Below are 16,349 nucleotides of genomic sequence, written 5' to 3' on the forward strand. Positions count from 1 at the left end.
GCCACATTTTGGACGCTTGGCGGGCCGCGCGGGATGTTGCGTTATCGTGTAACATAATCACACCGGCGCTCAGTTTTTCCATCGCATTTCATTAATTGCCTTAGGCAACCGGTTCAACGCTTAATAATACGAAGCCGAGATTACTGTCGTGTCTTTCGGAATAAATTCCGCATGCACCACACCCTCCATGTCGAATAACATTGTCACCATTACCTTTCCTGCTGAAGGTTGTTCCTTGGCCTTGCACCCATTCCATCGATGTTCTCCTTGATTCGGTTGTTCCATCCCCCGTGATGTTTCGCCGCACAAACTCGTTGCCCTCCACAGAATAATGCTGCAAAAATGCCAGTGATGATTGGAGACGTTGTCCCTTGTGAACACCGGTGAGAACTTGGGAACCGTCCTTGACACAGTTAACGAAATAGAAGGTACTGGTGGACAATGGAGGACACACTACCATACGATATGTTCAGCATTTCCTGCATTGTTATGCGCCGATTATCTCTAATGATCCCATGCACACGGTAAGCATTTCCAACGGAACTGCCCCTGGGGGGCCTACCTTCGCGATACTCGTCCGTGAGATCAGTGCGTCTGGCGTCAAATTGCTTACACTACTTTACAATACCTGAGCGAGATATTGCACGATCACAGTATACAGCAGCGATTTCACTAAGAATTGCCGAGCAATCAAGCCGTTTAGCTCATAGAAATCTGATCGTTGCACGCACCTCCAATTGGGAATGAACATTCAGTTGACGTGCCCGCTCTGCACACACCACGCCAACCTTCCTATCGGACATGTCAGCAGTTACTGTAGCGTGCTCCACATTGGCCACGGTCACGACCCACCGCTTGCGAACTAGGGTAACTTACTTTTGATTCACCCTCGTATTTATCTCCATTGCTTCTGACTTGATGGATTACCAAGTAGTTCCAGCATTCAGCTAATATTACAGAAGGTATCTCAACCTTGATATATGTAAGGGTACAGTATCCTTTGCTTATCTGCAAGAGCTGGCAGCAACTGGGGTTCTGATTTATGCCCCGGTGAGATGAATACTTACCGTTCTCTGCTATGATCTCAGTATTGCATTTATCTTCTCAGGAGATTCAAGGGAAAATAATCTACGGGCTAGGATACTAGAAATACTACCAATCAGACAGGATTAAATAACTAATTTATTAAAAAAGACGAAATATAACCTACCTCAATCAAATAGAAACATCGAAAACTGAAATAATCGAAATTAATTCAAAGAATTGAAAGAATATAATTACAATTACTTAGACAAAAATGTTACAACTCTCCAAATTAGTGTAATATATAAATCAATGTGTTCATTTTATATGACACGTTGTAGTGCTCCTGACCAACTATTCGTCTGTTATAAACTGAAATTACCCAACATTTAATCTTGAGTCATTTTACTTCATTAACACTGGAATACAAATAAAGGTCATTTCTCAAAGTATACAATAATCGAAAATTATATAACTCGTAGAACGTGGTAACAGTCATAGAAACACGAGCTCTTCTCATCTCAATGAACAAGCCGACGAGAAAGCTGAATAACCGATCGCGTTTAGACAATGAAATCTGTTGTTTACAGAATGTCTGCAGTTTGAAACACACCCACTATAACCTGCATCACGTAACTTACTGCATTAGCTTCTTTAGACAATCGTACTGTCTGTAAAGAAGTAAATCTCGCTTTGTCAGGAACTATAAAGATAATTATTACTCACTCCAGAGGTGCGTGCTGGAACAGGGCGGAAATTATTCTTTGCAAACCACAAAATGTCTGATCACTAGGGTTATTAGCCTAGTTTAAAACAGATATATTCTATCCAGACATCACGACTAGAGTAAAGCTTTTCTGGACAGCAACAATATCGGGCTTCTTTTTTCAAGCAGCCATTTACCCAAATATATAAATAACTGAAGATTCAACAATTACTGTCGAAAAGGAAAACAACAGATAGTACCAACAGATTCAAAAGAAGACTTGAAACCCTCACACACAATGTAAGTTTCGTGTTTAGTATTGCCTTCTAGACAGCAAATAATTACATACAGTATTTACTAGTCTACGTAATAACTGGTCATACCGTACCTGCAAAGTGACGGTATGAAACACGCAGTTGCAGTTCTCTATTCTAACAATCAGGAGGAAACAAGCCAGTGTTCATTGTATTCATTCCCACGAAAACTCTCATGTTCTTTCCTTCAACACTTACACTTCAACTTTCACTTACACTTCCAGTATCCGTCAATTTGCTTGTTAAACACGGCACTGAAACTTAACACCAGCTCCTACATGAGAGACATTATGAAGCCTAAGTTCTGCAGGGTAATGATATCTCCTCACACAAGTTTGCAGGTTTGGATTTTCAAATCCAGGTAAGTGTGAGTGACTTCCAGTGTATGTAACCAGCTGTTTATCAATTGGTCACGCCTTACGAAACAATATATCTAAATCATTACAATAATGTCAGCACACTCGAAGTATGTGTCATAATTTGTCTTTTAAGATTACACTTATGGGAAAACTTATTACCATTGTCATGACGTCAGTTTGGACGCTTTCACGTATGTGTACGAAGGTTTTTAAGAAGCCTGCCCTTCACTGGAAACCTGCGGAGGCACTGCACCATGAATCAAAATGTGTCTATTCAGCGAACTCGTACGACGAAATCGTTTACCACATTCCTTACATTCGAGTAGTCGTTCTGCACTATGAGTCAACATGTGTGTTTTAAGGGTCATCTTTTTAGAAAAAGTTCTACTACAATCATGACAGGAGTACGGACGTACATCACTATGAGAAATCATATGTGTTTTAAGCGTGGCCTTCACATGGAATTCTTTAGCACACTCCTTACATTTGTACGGACGATCTCCAGTATGACTGAACATGTGGGTTTCAAGCGCGACCTTTGCACGGAATGTCTTGTCACATTCCTTACATTCGTAAGAACCTTCACCATGGGTGACCATGTGCGCTCTAAGTGTACCTTTTACACGGAACATTTTATTGCATTTCTTACACTGGTAAGGACGCTCAGGGAAATGAGTGACGACGTGTTTAGACATTGCTTTCTTTCCGGGAAACCCTTTACCACAATCATTACATATCAGCGGACGATCTGCACTATGGGTCAGGACGTGGTCCTTCAGCGTGCCCTTCAGATTAAACCGCTTTCCACATTCCTGACAAACGTGTGGACGCAGTGCCGTATGAGTGACCAGGTGATTATTTAGCGTGCTTTTTTCGCGAAACCTTCTACCACATTGATTACAGAAGTGTGGAAGCTCTTCAGTACTTTTGAGCAGGTGTTTTCTAAGATGAAATTTAGGCGATAATTTCCTATCAGAGCGGGACATGAGCAATTTATGAGGTGGCAAATCGCTCACCGGTTCACTTCCTTTTTCCAATATCCTGCAGTAACTATCAGCTGCATCAAGTGGAACCCTAGAATAAAGAAAATTGATACATAACACCTTTCATGAGTAACAGAACAAGATCAAATACGGAATCCAAAAGCAAACTCAATATAGATACCATAATTATTCTCTTCACATTACAAGTAATATAAAGAGCCTTACACAACCATAGGTACAAAGATGCACATAAAAATAAGGTTGTCTTTATAGCATTCCTTCGAATATTGTACAAGGCCACAATATTTACCCAGAGTAGGAAATGGTACAGAATGCAATTCCCAATGGGAAAACTGATACTTCATACAGTAACAAGTTGGCAGGGTGAAGTTAAATATATATTTAACTGGTTGCTTCTACCTAAGATTCATTACCTAGTTGCTTATTCTACACATTAATACAACCCTACATAGAACACACACCCATAGAACAGGATGCACATTTACACAGCTACGCTCGCTAGGGCTCTCTCCTTCCCTCTGTCATCTCTGCAATTGATTCAAATAGTGGCCGCACACTTTACAGCTATCATGCATTAAAACATACTTACATGCTCACACAAGGCGGTCCAATGAGATCAAACCTAAATTATTTCATTTGCAAATGAGGTGCCTACCACAGTGGCAAATGATTTACAAAAATACACTATTATCAAGCATTAATTTTTAAATTAAGAAAGGGGAAAATTGCAAAACATACAGTAGTATACAATTTACAGTACCAATTTTTCTATTAAACACAGGGCTCATTCCTAATAAATTTATATTATTTACAAAATTCCACTCATAATACCTACTGCACTTACACATAATCAATTCATATACAGTATGTGAACTCATATAAGGTAATATTATATAACAACTACATGATTTAACTATATTACATTTTTCCTATTTTGTTACCTATCATGTTTAACGACCTGGTGTGTCTTAACAAGAGCCATTTCTGGACCGCATTTCAGATTTCGTGAAGTGATTTTAGAGCTACCATACCAGTCCCAGGGCCCTCAATGTGTCATTGTACTTCACTCCTATGGGCAGTCCCCTACCACAGCTGTTCATTTTCCATAGACAAAGGGATGGTATTAATTTACTAACACAAACTCCTTATTTAACATAACATGCACAGGTCAGATGTGCTCAAATATGTAATTTCATTTCTATGTTACAATTTATTATTTTCTTGAATATCAGCACAGATTTTGGAAAAGAATCAAACACTTACCCTGGCAAGCTGTTCCACACCTTCACGTCCTTCTAAATCAATGAAAATTTGCCTCAATCACTTGTGCTGGAACCTCATGTAATTTTATACATGTAGTCAGGCAAGCTGATATAATTAATTTCAAACTGAAGATCTCTCAGATATCCCTCACCTACTCTCCTGTATAGTAATTTCTTAAGTCTAGTTCTCTCTCTTCTCCTACTTAAGGCTTCACATAAAGTTTATCTAATTTTTCTGATACATTACATTTTTGCCTAAAATCCCTTGTTACAAATCTTGCTGCTCTTTTCTGTAGATAATCTATTTCTTTTATTAGGTATTCCTGGGGAGAATCCCATACACTGTTTGCATATTCCAATAATGGATGAGCCAAAATTATGTAACCTCACCTGCAGCTGAATTCCATTCAACTTCATGCAAGTTTAAATCTCCTCCAATTATTACGATTTTATTATTATTGTTTTTATTAGGATCATCTATGAGTTTCTCAAATATTTCCAAGTCTTTTTCCACTCTTCTAGGCCTCTATATTGCTATAATTCCCACCATATTCATATTATGATAAACTAATATTATCCTTAATATTTCATCCCTTTCACCAGTAAACCATTCATGTTAGCAATAAGTTACCTTCACTACAATAAACATCTCCCAATATCTGTTATCCTCAGTCTCTGTGAATGACAGTATAACATTGTGGAATACTTCACTATTACCACCCCTTCTCTTAACCATGATCTATGATTTCACTCCTACCACATCAATCTCATCAGATTCTATCAATGTGCTGAATTCTAACTGCATATTCACTACTATTTGCCAGTTTTCAAAGATCAATCTCAGAACCCCTTCCTCCCTAAAAATGGCTGTTATAATTGGGTAACTTAACGTTCCTTACATTCCTGCTTTGTTTCCTGAATTTCATGGCACTGATTTCTGTACTCTTCTCAGTGGCTTCAATTATTTTTTAAGAGTATGGTAGTGCAATTATATTCTGTGGTACTGTAAAACTCTTTAATACTTGCACATACTTGCCTCAGTAATAAACTTCTACCCCAGTTACAGATATGCATACCATCCATTCATATTATTAATGTTTTGCTAATTTCCTTATTCACACAAGACCATTCAGGAAGATCACCCCTTTGGGGTAATTTCATAACTAAGAAATTTGTTGAATTTAAGAGGGACAGAGTTGATTTCAGTTGTTTAATAACTTTGTAAAGACTCACCATTATCACAGAAGTAGTAGCCCCAGGATATGCACTACCTTGAATTGCAGTGACACTACATTCCCACACAATTTGAACAGCAAGTCCTCTGCTGTGACCGTCATTATAAATATCCACTGAAGGCCTTACTAGTTCCTCTTCTATTAAAATATTTTCACTACGTGTATTGGGAACTAGTTCATATCACTAAAAAAAATCATCACTGCTAACATGCTCCATATTTCTCGCAAAGCAGATCTCGTCACTTACATGGAACACTCAATAACACACTCAATCAATCAATCAATCAATCAATCAATCAATCAATCAATCAATCAATCAATCAATCAATCAATCAATCAATCAATCAATCAATCAATCAATCAATCAATCAATCAATCAATCAATCAATCAATCAATCAATCAATCAATCAATCAATCAATCAATCAATCAATCAATCAATCAATCAATCAATCAATCAATCAATCAATCAATCAATCAATCAATCAATCAATCAATCAATCAATCAATCAATCAATCAATCAATCAATCAATCAATCAATCAATCAATCAATCAATCAATCAATCAATCAATCAATCAATCAATCAATCAATCAATCAATCAATCAATCAATCAATCAATCAATCAATCAATCAATCAATTCTGATATGCATTTAGAGCAGTCACCCACATGGTAGATTTGCTATTTGCTGCTTTCCTAACCTATTCCTAAATTATTGCAAATGTGGGCAGTCAAAAAATGTAATGTAAGCAATAATATTTTACTTAAATTTGATATGCTGATAAAGTTTTGATATCAAACCATATCTATGGTGGATCAATTTAATCACAGTGTTGAAAACTCCAGAATTATCAATGATCAACTGAAAGGTGATTGAGTAACCCAACTTCAAAACACTAATGCTCTTGATGATAGCTGGGGTTTCTGAACACCTGGAATCATTAAAATATTGATGCTAGGAACATCTTGTCCTAAAAGATCAAACATGTAGGAAAACACAAAGTTCTGTGATTTTAGTTAGATGACAGCATAGCTGAGAAAAGCAGCAGTTTGAATTAATGACTGGGACGTACCCCTGTTATAATTGTAATACTTGCTGTCCGTCCCACTAAGTACTTTCAGTAGTTTTCAGAGATGTGGAGGTACCAGAATGTAGTCCTACAGGACTTTGTTTACATGCCAGTAAATCTACCAATGTGACGATGTATTTGAACATATTCAAATAATACCAAACTCAGCCGGGATCGATCCTGGCAAGTTGGCATTAGAAGGCAAGCACCTCAACTGTCGGAGCCACTCAATAGGCACCAAGAAATAAAAATCAAAGGGATTTACTTCAATGCTTCATGCCACCCACTGAAATACGGTACAAGATACCTCTCTGCATATGTAGAGGAATGTCATTGAGAATCTCTGACATCATTTCAATCATGAACTGCAAGTACGGTTGGCCTGTCAAATGCAGTGGGAGTATGAATAGCCAATGATTCTGTCCCTGCTTTCTTCCTGTACATTCAATGAGAACCTATGCTGAACATGACTGAAGATAATGGGGATATTCTTCACTCCAGATTTCAGGGTTAAGAAAATTACAAATTCCATAATGTGTGAAACATGCTTCATCAACAGGAATAATTCTTGGGAGGAAATCCAGTTGTCCTTTCAAGAACCAATTACAAAGTCAATCGATATCACTGAAAGGAGATATTTGCGAAGTGTCACCAATAAAAGAAGTGGTTTGATAGAAGAATGCAGAGATGTACAGAGATATGAAAAGAGACAGAATCACATGTCTAAATAACGGCAGGTTGATTCACTGGACCGGTTATGTTGCACAAATGGCCAAAAGCAATGTTGTGGGCAACCAGATACCCCCAACCTCAGGAGCATGTATTACAATAGGGAGAACAGAATTGTGATGGTAATATTAATAACCATTTTACTATTCATGAGTTCTATTTTTGGGCTTATGCCGTGTAAATAATTATAAACACACTCAACGTTTCAAAAGGAACCTTGCCTTTCTTCATCAGGAGACAAAAGAGAAGAGAAACGACGTATTGATGGTTGCTAGGAGAAAGCAACAAGGAAGCTTCAAATGGTGCCCAAAGAAGTAAAGGGGACGCCATTTTAGCCCAATGCTAGAGACAATGAATAGTAGCAGCAAAGCATTACTCTCTAATGGTTCTGATTATAGGTAGCCATGATTCACTGAGGTTGTAACCTGTATCGCGGTTGAAATGATCTGGATGTTTACGTATTTCAACCACCTCCCTGATAATTCTTGGGCGATATTGCTTTATACGGGCAAGAACATCCACTTCTTGGAACAAGACATCATGACCAGGTGTTAGGGCATGGTCAGCAACAGCTGATTTATCAGGTTGGTTGAGTCTGATACATCTGGTATGTTCTTTGATGCGAGTACACACCATTCTCGAAGTCTGCCCAATATAAACCTTGCCACAAGTACAGGGAACTCTGTAGATACCAGGTTGTTGTAATTTAGGCAAACTATCCTTAGTTGGTCGCAGGAGTTGCCTAATCTTAACTGATGTTCCAAAAACAGTTCGTACATGGTACCTACGTAAGATTTTAGCAATACGATCCGTCGTGTTATGTATGTAAGGTAGGTAAGCAGTTCCTTTTACATCATTTTTCTTAACAGACGTCCGATTATGTGCCGATTTCAGAACCCTTGAGATCAAAACTCTGCTGTAACCGTTGCTCTCAAAGGTGGTTCTCAAGGTGTTAATTTCCTCTTGTAGATCTGACGCTTCACAAATCCTCCTGGCCCTGGTAGTCAGAGTTGTAAGGATACCATGTTTCTGGGCAGGGTGATGGTGAGAATCTGCGTGGAGATATCTATTGGTGTGTGTGGGCTTACGATACACGCTGTGTCCTAAAGATCCATCCTCTTTCTTGGTGACGAGAACATCCAAAAATGGTATCTTGCCGTCAGATTCCATTTCCAAGGTAAAACAAATGGAAGGGTGCTGGCGATTAAGGTGATCCAGAAAGTGACCAAGATTGTCTTCACCTTGTGTCCATACGACGAACGTATCATCCACAAATCGCCACCAGATCTTCGGTTTGCAAGGTGCCGACGACAAAGCTTTCTCTTCGAAGTTTTCCATGAAGAAATTGGCCACAACAGGAGAGAGAGGACTTCCCATGGCCACACCATCTGTCTGTTCATAATATTTCCCATTCCATAGAAAGTAGGAGGAGGTCATGCAGTGATAGAAAAGCCTTGCGATCTCTTCAGTAAAAATATCATTAATGAGAGACATAACACCATCAACAGGTACTCTCGTAAACAGAGACACCACGTCGAGACTCGCCAAGATATCGCCTGGCTGAAGTGATATAGTTTTTAACTTCTCAATGAAGTGTGTGGAATCCTTAATAGATGAAGGGGTGTTACCCAGGTGTGGTTGAAGAAGACTACCTAAATATTTCGAAAGGGCATATGTCGGGGAACCAATCGTACTGACAATAGGCCTAAGAGGAACACCCTCCTTATGTATTTTGGGAAGGCCATACAGTCTCGGAGGAATAGCATCCCCTGGAAGGAGACTCTTTGCTGTATTTTCTGGAATAGAAGATTGCTTGACCAATTTGACGGTCATATTTGAGTAGCGAGTTGTGGGATCACGACTGTTAATCCTATATATAGGATCAGCTAACAAGGACGAGATCTTGTTGTCATATTCATCTTTATCCATCACCACCGTCGCGTTACCCTTGTCAGCGGGGAGAACGATTACATCAGAATTGTCCCTTAGATCTTTTAGCGCCCGGATTTCATCTTTCATCCACCTAAGTCCAACTTAAAACAAGATGAAATCCGGGCGCTAAAAGATCCAAGGGACAATTCTGATGTAATCGTTCTCCCCGCTGACAAGGGTAACGTGACGGTGGTGATGGATAAAGATGAATATGACAACAAGATCTCGTCCTTGTTAGCTGATCCTATATATAGGATTAACAGTCGTGATCCCACAACTCGCTACTCAAATATGACCGTCAAATTGGTCAAGCAATCTTCTATTCCAGAAAATACAGCAAAGAGTCTCCTTCCAGGGGATGCTATTCCTCCGAGACTGTATGGCCTTCCCAAAATACATAAGGAGGGTGTTCCTCTTAGGCCTATTGTCAGTACGATTGGTTCCCCGACATATGCCCTTTCGAAATATTTAGGTAGTCTTCTTCAACCACACCTGGGTAACACCCCTTCATATATTAAGGATTCCACACACTTCATTGAGAAGTTAAAAACTATATCACTTCAGCCAGGCGATATCTTGGTGAGTCTTGACGTGGTGTCTCTGTTTACGAGAGTACCTGTTGATGGTGTTATGTCTCTCATTAATGATATTTTTACGGAAGAGATCGCAAGGCTTTTCTATCACTGCATGACCTCCTCCTACTTTCTATGGAATGGGAAATATTATGAACAGACAGATGGTGTGGCCATGGGAAGTCCTCTCTCTCCTGTTGTGGCCAATTTCTTCATGGAAAACTTCGAAGAGAAAGCTTTGTCGTCGGCACCTTGCAAACCGAAGATCTGGTGGCGATTTGTGGATGATACGTTCGTCGTATGGACACAAGGTGAAGACAATCTTGGTCACTTTCTGGATCACCTTAATCGCCAGCACCCTTCCATTTGTTTTACCTTGGAAATGGAATCTGACGGCAAGATACCATTTTTGGATGTTCTCGTCACCAAGAAAGAGGATGGATCTTTAGGACACAGCGTGTATCGTAAGCCCACACACACCAATAGATATCTCCACGCAGATTCTCACCATCACCCTGCCCAGAAACATGGTATCCTTACAACTCTGACTACCAGGGCCAGGAGGATTTGTGAAGCGTCAGATCTACAAGAGGAAATTAACACCTTGAGAACCACCTTTGAGAGCAACGGTTACAGCAGAGTTTTGATCTCAAGGGTTCTGAAATCGGCACATAATCGGACGTCTGTTAAGAAAAAAGATGTAAAAGGAACTGCTTATCTACCTTACATACATAACACGACGGATCGTATTGCTAAAATCTTACGTAGGTACCATGTATGAACTGTTTTTGGAACATCAGTTAAGATTAGGCAACTCCTGCGACCAACTAAGGATAGTTTGCCTAAATTACAACAACCTGGTATCTACAGAGTTCCCTGTACTTGTGGCAAGGTTTATATTGGGCAGACTTCGAGAATGGTGTGTACTCGCATCAAAGAACATACCAGATGTATCAGACTCAACCAACCTGATAAATCAGCTGTTGCTGACCATGCCCTAACACCTGGTCATGATGTCTTGTTCCAAAAAGTGGATGTTCTTGCCCGTATAAAGCAATATCACCCAAGAATTATCAGGGAGGCGGTTGAAATACGTAAACATCCAGATAATTTCAACCGCGATACAGGTTACAACCTCAGTGAATCATGGCTACCTATAATCAGAACCATTAGAGAGTAATGCTTTGCTGCTACTATTCATTGTCTCTAGCATTGGGCTAAAATGGCGTCCCCTTTACATCTTTGGGCACCATTTGAAGCTTCCTTGTTGCTTTCTCCTAGCAACCATCAATACGTCGTTTCTCTTCTCTTTTGTCTCCTGATGAAGAAAGGCAAGGTTCCTTTTGAAACGTTGAGTGTGTTTATAATTATTTACACGGCATAAGGCCAAAAATAGAACTCATGAATAGTTACACGGGCCGTGAAAGTCTAAATGATAACCATTTTACTAACTCAGCTTCCAAGTGGTGAAATCTAGGTGGCCTGATAATCACTAGATAATATGGGTAGAGTTACATTAATTTTGTGAGAATTTCTATCACACCATAATTGAAGTTACCAATTAGGAATGTGAGGGAAGTACAGGTGACAGAATTCAAGAATGCAGTGGATGGACCTGTACTGGCTTTGAGTCCTCGATATTGGGTCCTCGAGGTCTTCATTCGACCACTTGCCCGAAGATGGAGCTATTGAACACATAAATAGCAAATTCCATATTGTCGAGGGTTAGCGACGTAAAATCAAATTACACTGAAATGTACTTACTTGTTTTCTTCTTTGAGACAGGCAACCAGCTGAATAACTGTAGGTTCATTTATGCATATTTCATCCTCAATATCCGTAGAAGGCTGTAAGGAACAAATATGCAAAGCAAGGTAAGAAATATAGAGTAAACAGATAACTAGAGTAAAAGTTTATAAAGAATCATGACCTACCTGACAATATAAATTTCATTGTTGCACAATAAAAATATCAATATATTCTCCTGATGTTAAAATGAAATGAACAACATGTGTAATATCATAATTATATGAAGAACAGGAGCAAGAAAAAGAACTTTATAATAGGATAAAGAGGACAGCTCTGGAAGTGGGAGTAATAGAAGAAGACAAACTAGAATGACAAGTATAATCCACACATCCCTTTTTCTCTCTTCCCACAACATCCTGTCATCCCGTTCATCCTATTTAGTCTTCTTAAATGACTTGCAACTGTCTTCCCACAGATGACATACACTGAATCTCAACCTATTGCCTGCCATGTCCAAGTTTGGTTAAATACTGCACAGTGCTATATATTTAATTATACAGAGAAAAGAGAATATGAACTTTCAAGATGTGGATACAACAGTAAATGTTATAAATCTTCAGTTATTTTAAAAGTTGCTTTATGTCGCACCGACAGAGATAGGTCTTAGTGAGACAATGGGATAGGAAAGGAACAGGAGTGGAAAGAATCACGTGTGTCCTTAATTAAGGTACAGCGCCAGAAACTGACTGGTGTAAAAGTTGTAAACCAAGAAAAACCATCTTCACGGCTTCTGACAGTGGGGTTCAAACACCTGATCTTGTGGCTGCAGCATAATAGAGAAAAGAGACGTACTCCACGCAAAGAACAGTCAACCTGAGTTCATCAAGACAATTTAAAGGTGGCTGGAATATACGGGTCATATTATGAGGACTCCTTGAAAGAACAGTCTGTTAAAAGTAATATTTCAAGTTAAAAGTTTAGTCAAAACAGGAACCTGGTACATCTTCGATCGACATTTTAAAGAAATGGGTTGCACCTCTTCGACACATGACAAGAGGAAGATAACCATACTTGTAGCCTAATAAAGGATAAAGAAGCAGTAGCAGTGATTAAACCAGCTGCCAGATGCCATGCAGGGGCTTTGAATACAACTATCTGCTATACATTACCTAGCATTAAATTTTGAACTACATGAAGAAATTGAAAGTTCATCAAAATATTAGATTACTTAAAATGTCTTCACCTGTGTTTGTCCTGGCTCTGCCAACTCTGGTTTTGTTTCTCCTTTCAAATGCATCTCATCTGATGTAAGTTCATAACTGTCCTGTGGAAAAGTCAATATTTTAGGCACATCCTTCAGACTCAAATAGCAATTTACTTTCATATGAGTGGGCTTAACAATTCATTATTTCGTAGTAAGTGAGTGAGCTTCAAATTTTCATTATTGTTTTTCAGAAGATTTCCATGTTGAGGATCATTAAAATCATGAAAACAAAGGGACCTTCAAGAGTGGAAAGTGTCCTGTTTGAATGCTCAGGTAAATTTTTGAAGTGAGGAGGAATTATATAACACAAAGTCATCTAAAATAACATTGAATGATCAGGAAAATGTAGACATACTGAAAAATATTCTGCTTATCATAAACAATCCAATTCTTAAATATTCAGAACTTAAACTTTATCAATGTTATCTTTCACGCCCTGTACTGGAAAATACAGCTCAGCACGAAATATGTATCCTCCACACCTCCTATTGTCTGTGAAGTGCTCAGCCTGAATGCAGGGAGGATCCACAACAGCTCTACCATCAGCTGGCATAGAGAGCTAGGTGTCACTGAGAAGGCAAACTAAGGAAATGAAGAGTGAGGTAGTTTTCCATTGTTTTCCTCTCCTAGCCAGACAGTGCTATTACATACCAGTGCTGTACATACAGACCAACCACATCAATGCCAATTGCACACCCTTTCCTACAGGATGTGGCTTTATTAGGAATAGTGACACTAGGACTGCTCATATTTCAGTCACTTTTATATCGTCAGAGTTAAGGATGGGACGAGACACAAAATTCAAGCGTCAAACTTGTTCTGCACCAATCCAGAAGATATCAGGCATTGAACACACTTTATCTCACCAGAGATGGATTACGGCAGGCCACCTCATATGAAATTTGGAATGGAAATCATCAAGGACAAGCCCTAAACCTCATGAACAATACAAATTTCTATTCCTACAGGTTATTGGGACCACAATGAGCTGGAATACAATAGAGGGGCTGTATGCCGCCTGACATCAATGCTCCTCATGAAGGCAGTCATGTTTTGAGGTGGCATGAGAACACACGATCAGCTGAGAGGGAGATTGTCCATGGTGACTGGACTTAATATGTTTTAAGAAGTGAAAAGTTAGCCTGTCAACTTCTAGAATGCCAGTACTTTATTTAGCATATTGCTGCACATATCAGTTTAACTAAACCAAAGGTACATTCTTTTTAAATAAGTCTTACTGAGTTACAATGGAAGTTAGTTATTTCTGCTTGTAATTAAATCCAATTTAATGTTTACACAGAGAAAGTACTGGAAGTCACAGTAATTGTTTATTTGATTAATTTCCTTTAAAGAACAAGGAATTAACTCAACAATGTGTCTTGAGGATGAAAAAGTCAATTGGAATCCCAAATAGACTCTCCCTTCTAACAACATGCACATGTGAAGTGGCACAAGGAACAGAGCCTTGTGTAAATTCAGGACCTAAGGTCACAATGTTTTTGAAACAGGAACAATGGAGTTGGATAAAGATTGAATGTAAACAAGTTCGTACAGCATCACAGTGTCATTAAGGTTTTCAACAGGCATGCACGGAATCTGCATCGCCTTACATGACAGTAGCATGGTGGTAAAAGCCTTCAACGTGTAATGCCAAAATGCAGCAGACATGCATCAGGCAGGTCGTATTAGTGCCAGTGAAGGAGAAGCCATGGGATTTGCGAGCTAGCCTGAGACTCCGGGTTAAGGAATACAACTGTGCTTCACATTTGAAGGAACACCTGGGGATGAGAAACATTGCATCACAATGGGTTCAGCGTGATTTGACAGAAATGCAGAAACGGTTAGAATAAAACACGGCTCATAACTACTTGGAGCGGATGGGTCAACACAAACACCAAAATTTTGTCAGACCCCCCAGCATGCGAAAGTTATGGTTATTCTTGGGTGCAACTGTGGTGGTGTCATCTCAATGCATTATGTTACTCCACAGAAGACTGTCAATGTGAAGTATTACTGTTCATTTAGGAACCCAACCTGCTTAGCGAAAGAAGCAGCAACACTTTTGGCATGACAAGACTCACAGTAAGAACAGAGCAAACTGAGGCTGATTTTTTTTTTTTTTGTGAGTGAGGCTGGGAATAGTTGTTCCATCCACCATAATCCACAAACATAAGCCCTGGTGACACCCACATGATTCCTAAGATGAAGGAACCACTTTGGGGCCTTCGCTTCAGGACTGTTCCAGAGATTCGACAGCATTAGACCACTATGAACACAAAAGGTGGTGCTATAGATACAATACAACCCCCACATCACTGGAAACGGGCAGCACATGGTGCTGGTGATTAGCCTGAAGGACGGTATCTCTTTTGTATGAGTTGTAATTAAATAGTTTAAATTCATAAAGTACAAAACCCAGCATACAACCAAGAACTTTCTTTTTACAAGTTGCTCTACAGAGAGGTTACATGGCGATGATGGGATAGGAAAGGGCTAAGAGTGGAAAGGAAGCAGCCTTGGCCTTAATTAAGGTACAACTTTAGCATTTGCCAGGAGTAAAAAGAAAAACATGAAAACCTTCCTCAGGGCAGTCGACACTGATTGTGTGCACTGAGCACAGTAAAAATAGGAAAGTGCTCAAAACAAAGAACTGTTGACCAGAGCTCATCAAGTGGTTGGAATATGTGGGTCACATTATAAGAACGGTCTGCTACAAGTAGTATTTCAAGGAAAAAAGTTTAGGCAAAAGAAGATCGGGCAGAAGATGAACATCAAGGAATTACATTTCGAAGAAATGGGCTGTAGCTCTATGACACAATACAAAAAGGAAGATAGCTATAGGTAGCAGTAGTAATGATGAAACCAGCTGCCATACAGTGGGGGAGCTTCAAACAACAACAGATGCTATATATTATCTAGCATTAAATCTGAAGGTGTCTGTTGTTTAAGGGGGACTAACAGCTAGGTCATCAACCCCTAATCATATGAGGTGAACGAAATGAAAATTATAATTTCTATCCAACCTCATTAACTCCATTCTTGCTTTTGTATTTTAGAGATATCACATTCATTACAATATTATAGATCAGTCAGTTATGGCTGCTTAGTATTCTCTATGGCAGACTTGAA

General features: G+C 39.2%; 1 protein-coding gene across 2 annotated transcripts in view; it reads right to left on the reverse strand.

Moving 5' to 3' along the window:
- Positions 1–1,177: 1,177 nt before the first annotated feature.
- Positions 1,178–16,349, reverse strand: part of LOC136875085 (zinc finger protein 567) — a 61,380-nt gene continuing 46,208 nt past the window's right edge. For both annotated transcript variants that reach the window (XM_067148818.2, XM_067148819.2), the window contains exons 4-6: positions 13,200–13,280; positions 11,972–12,054; positions 1,178–3,476 (exon numbers count right to left, since the gene is read on the reverse strand). In XM_067148818.2, coding sequence (XP_067004919.2) covers positions 2,612–3,476; positions 11,972–12,054; positions 13,200–13,280 — 1,029 coding nt within the window. In that variant the 3' untranslated portion in view covers positions 1,178–2,611. The remainder of the gene's footprint in view (positions 3,477–11,971; positions 12,055–13,199; positions 13,281–16,349) is intronic.

This window comes from Anabrus simplex, chromosome 5 (genome assembly GCF_040414725.1).
Source record: "Anabrus simplex isolate iqAnaSimp1 chromosome 5, ASM4041472v1, whole genome shotgun sequence".
Classification (NCBI taxonomy): domain Eukaryota; kingdom Metazoa; phylum Arthropoda; class Insecta; order Orthoptera; family Tettigoniidae; genus Anabrus; species Anabrus simplex.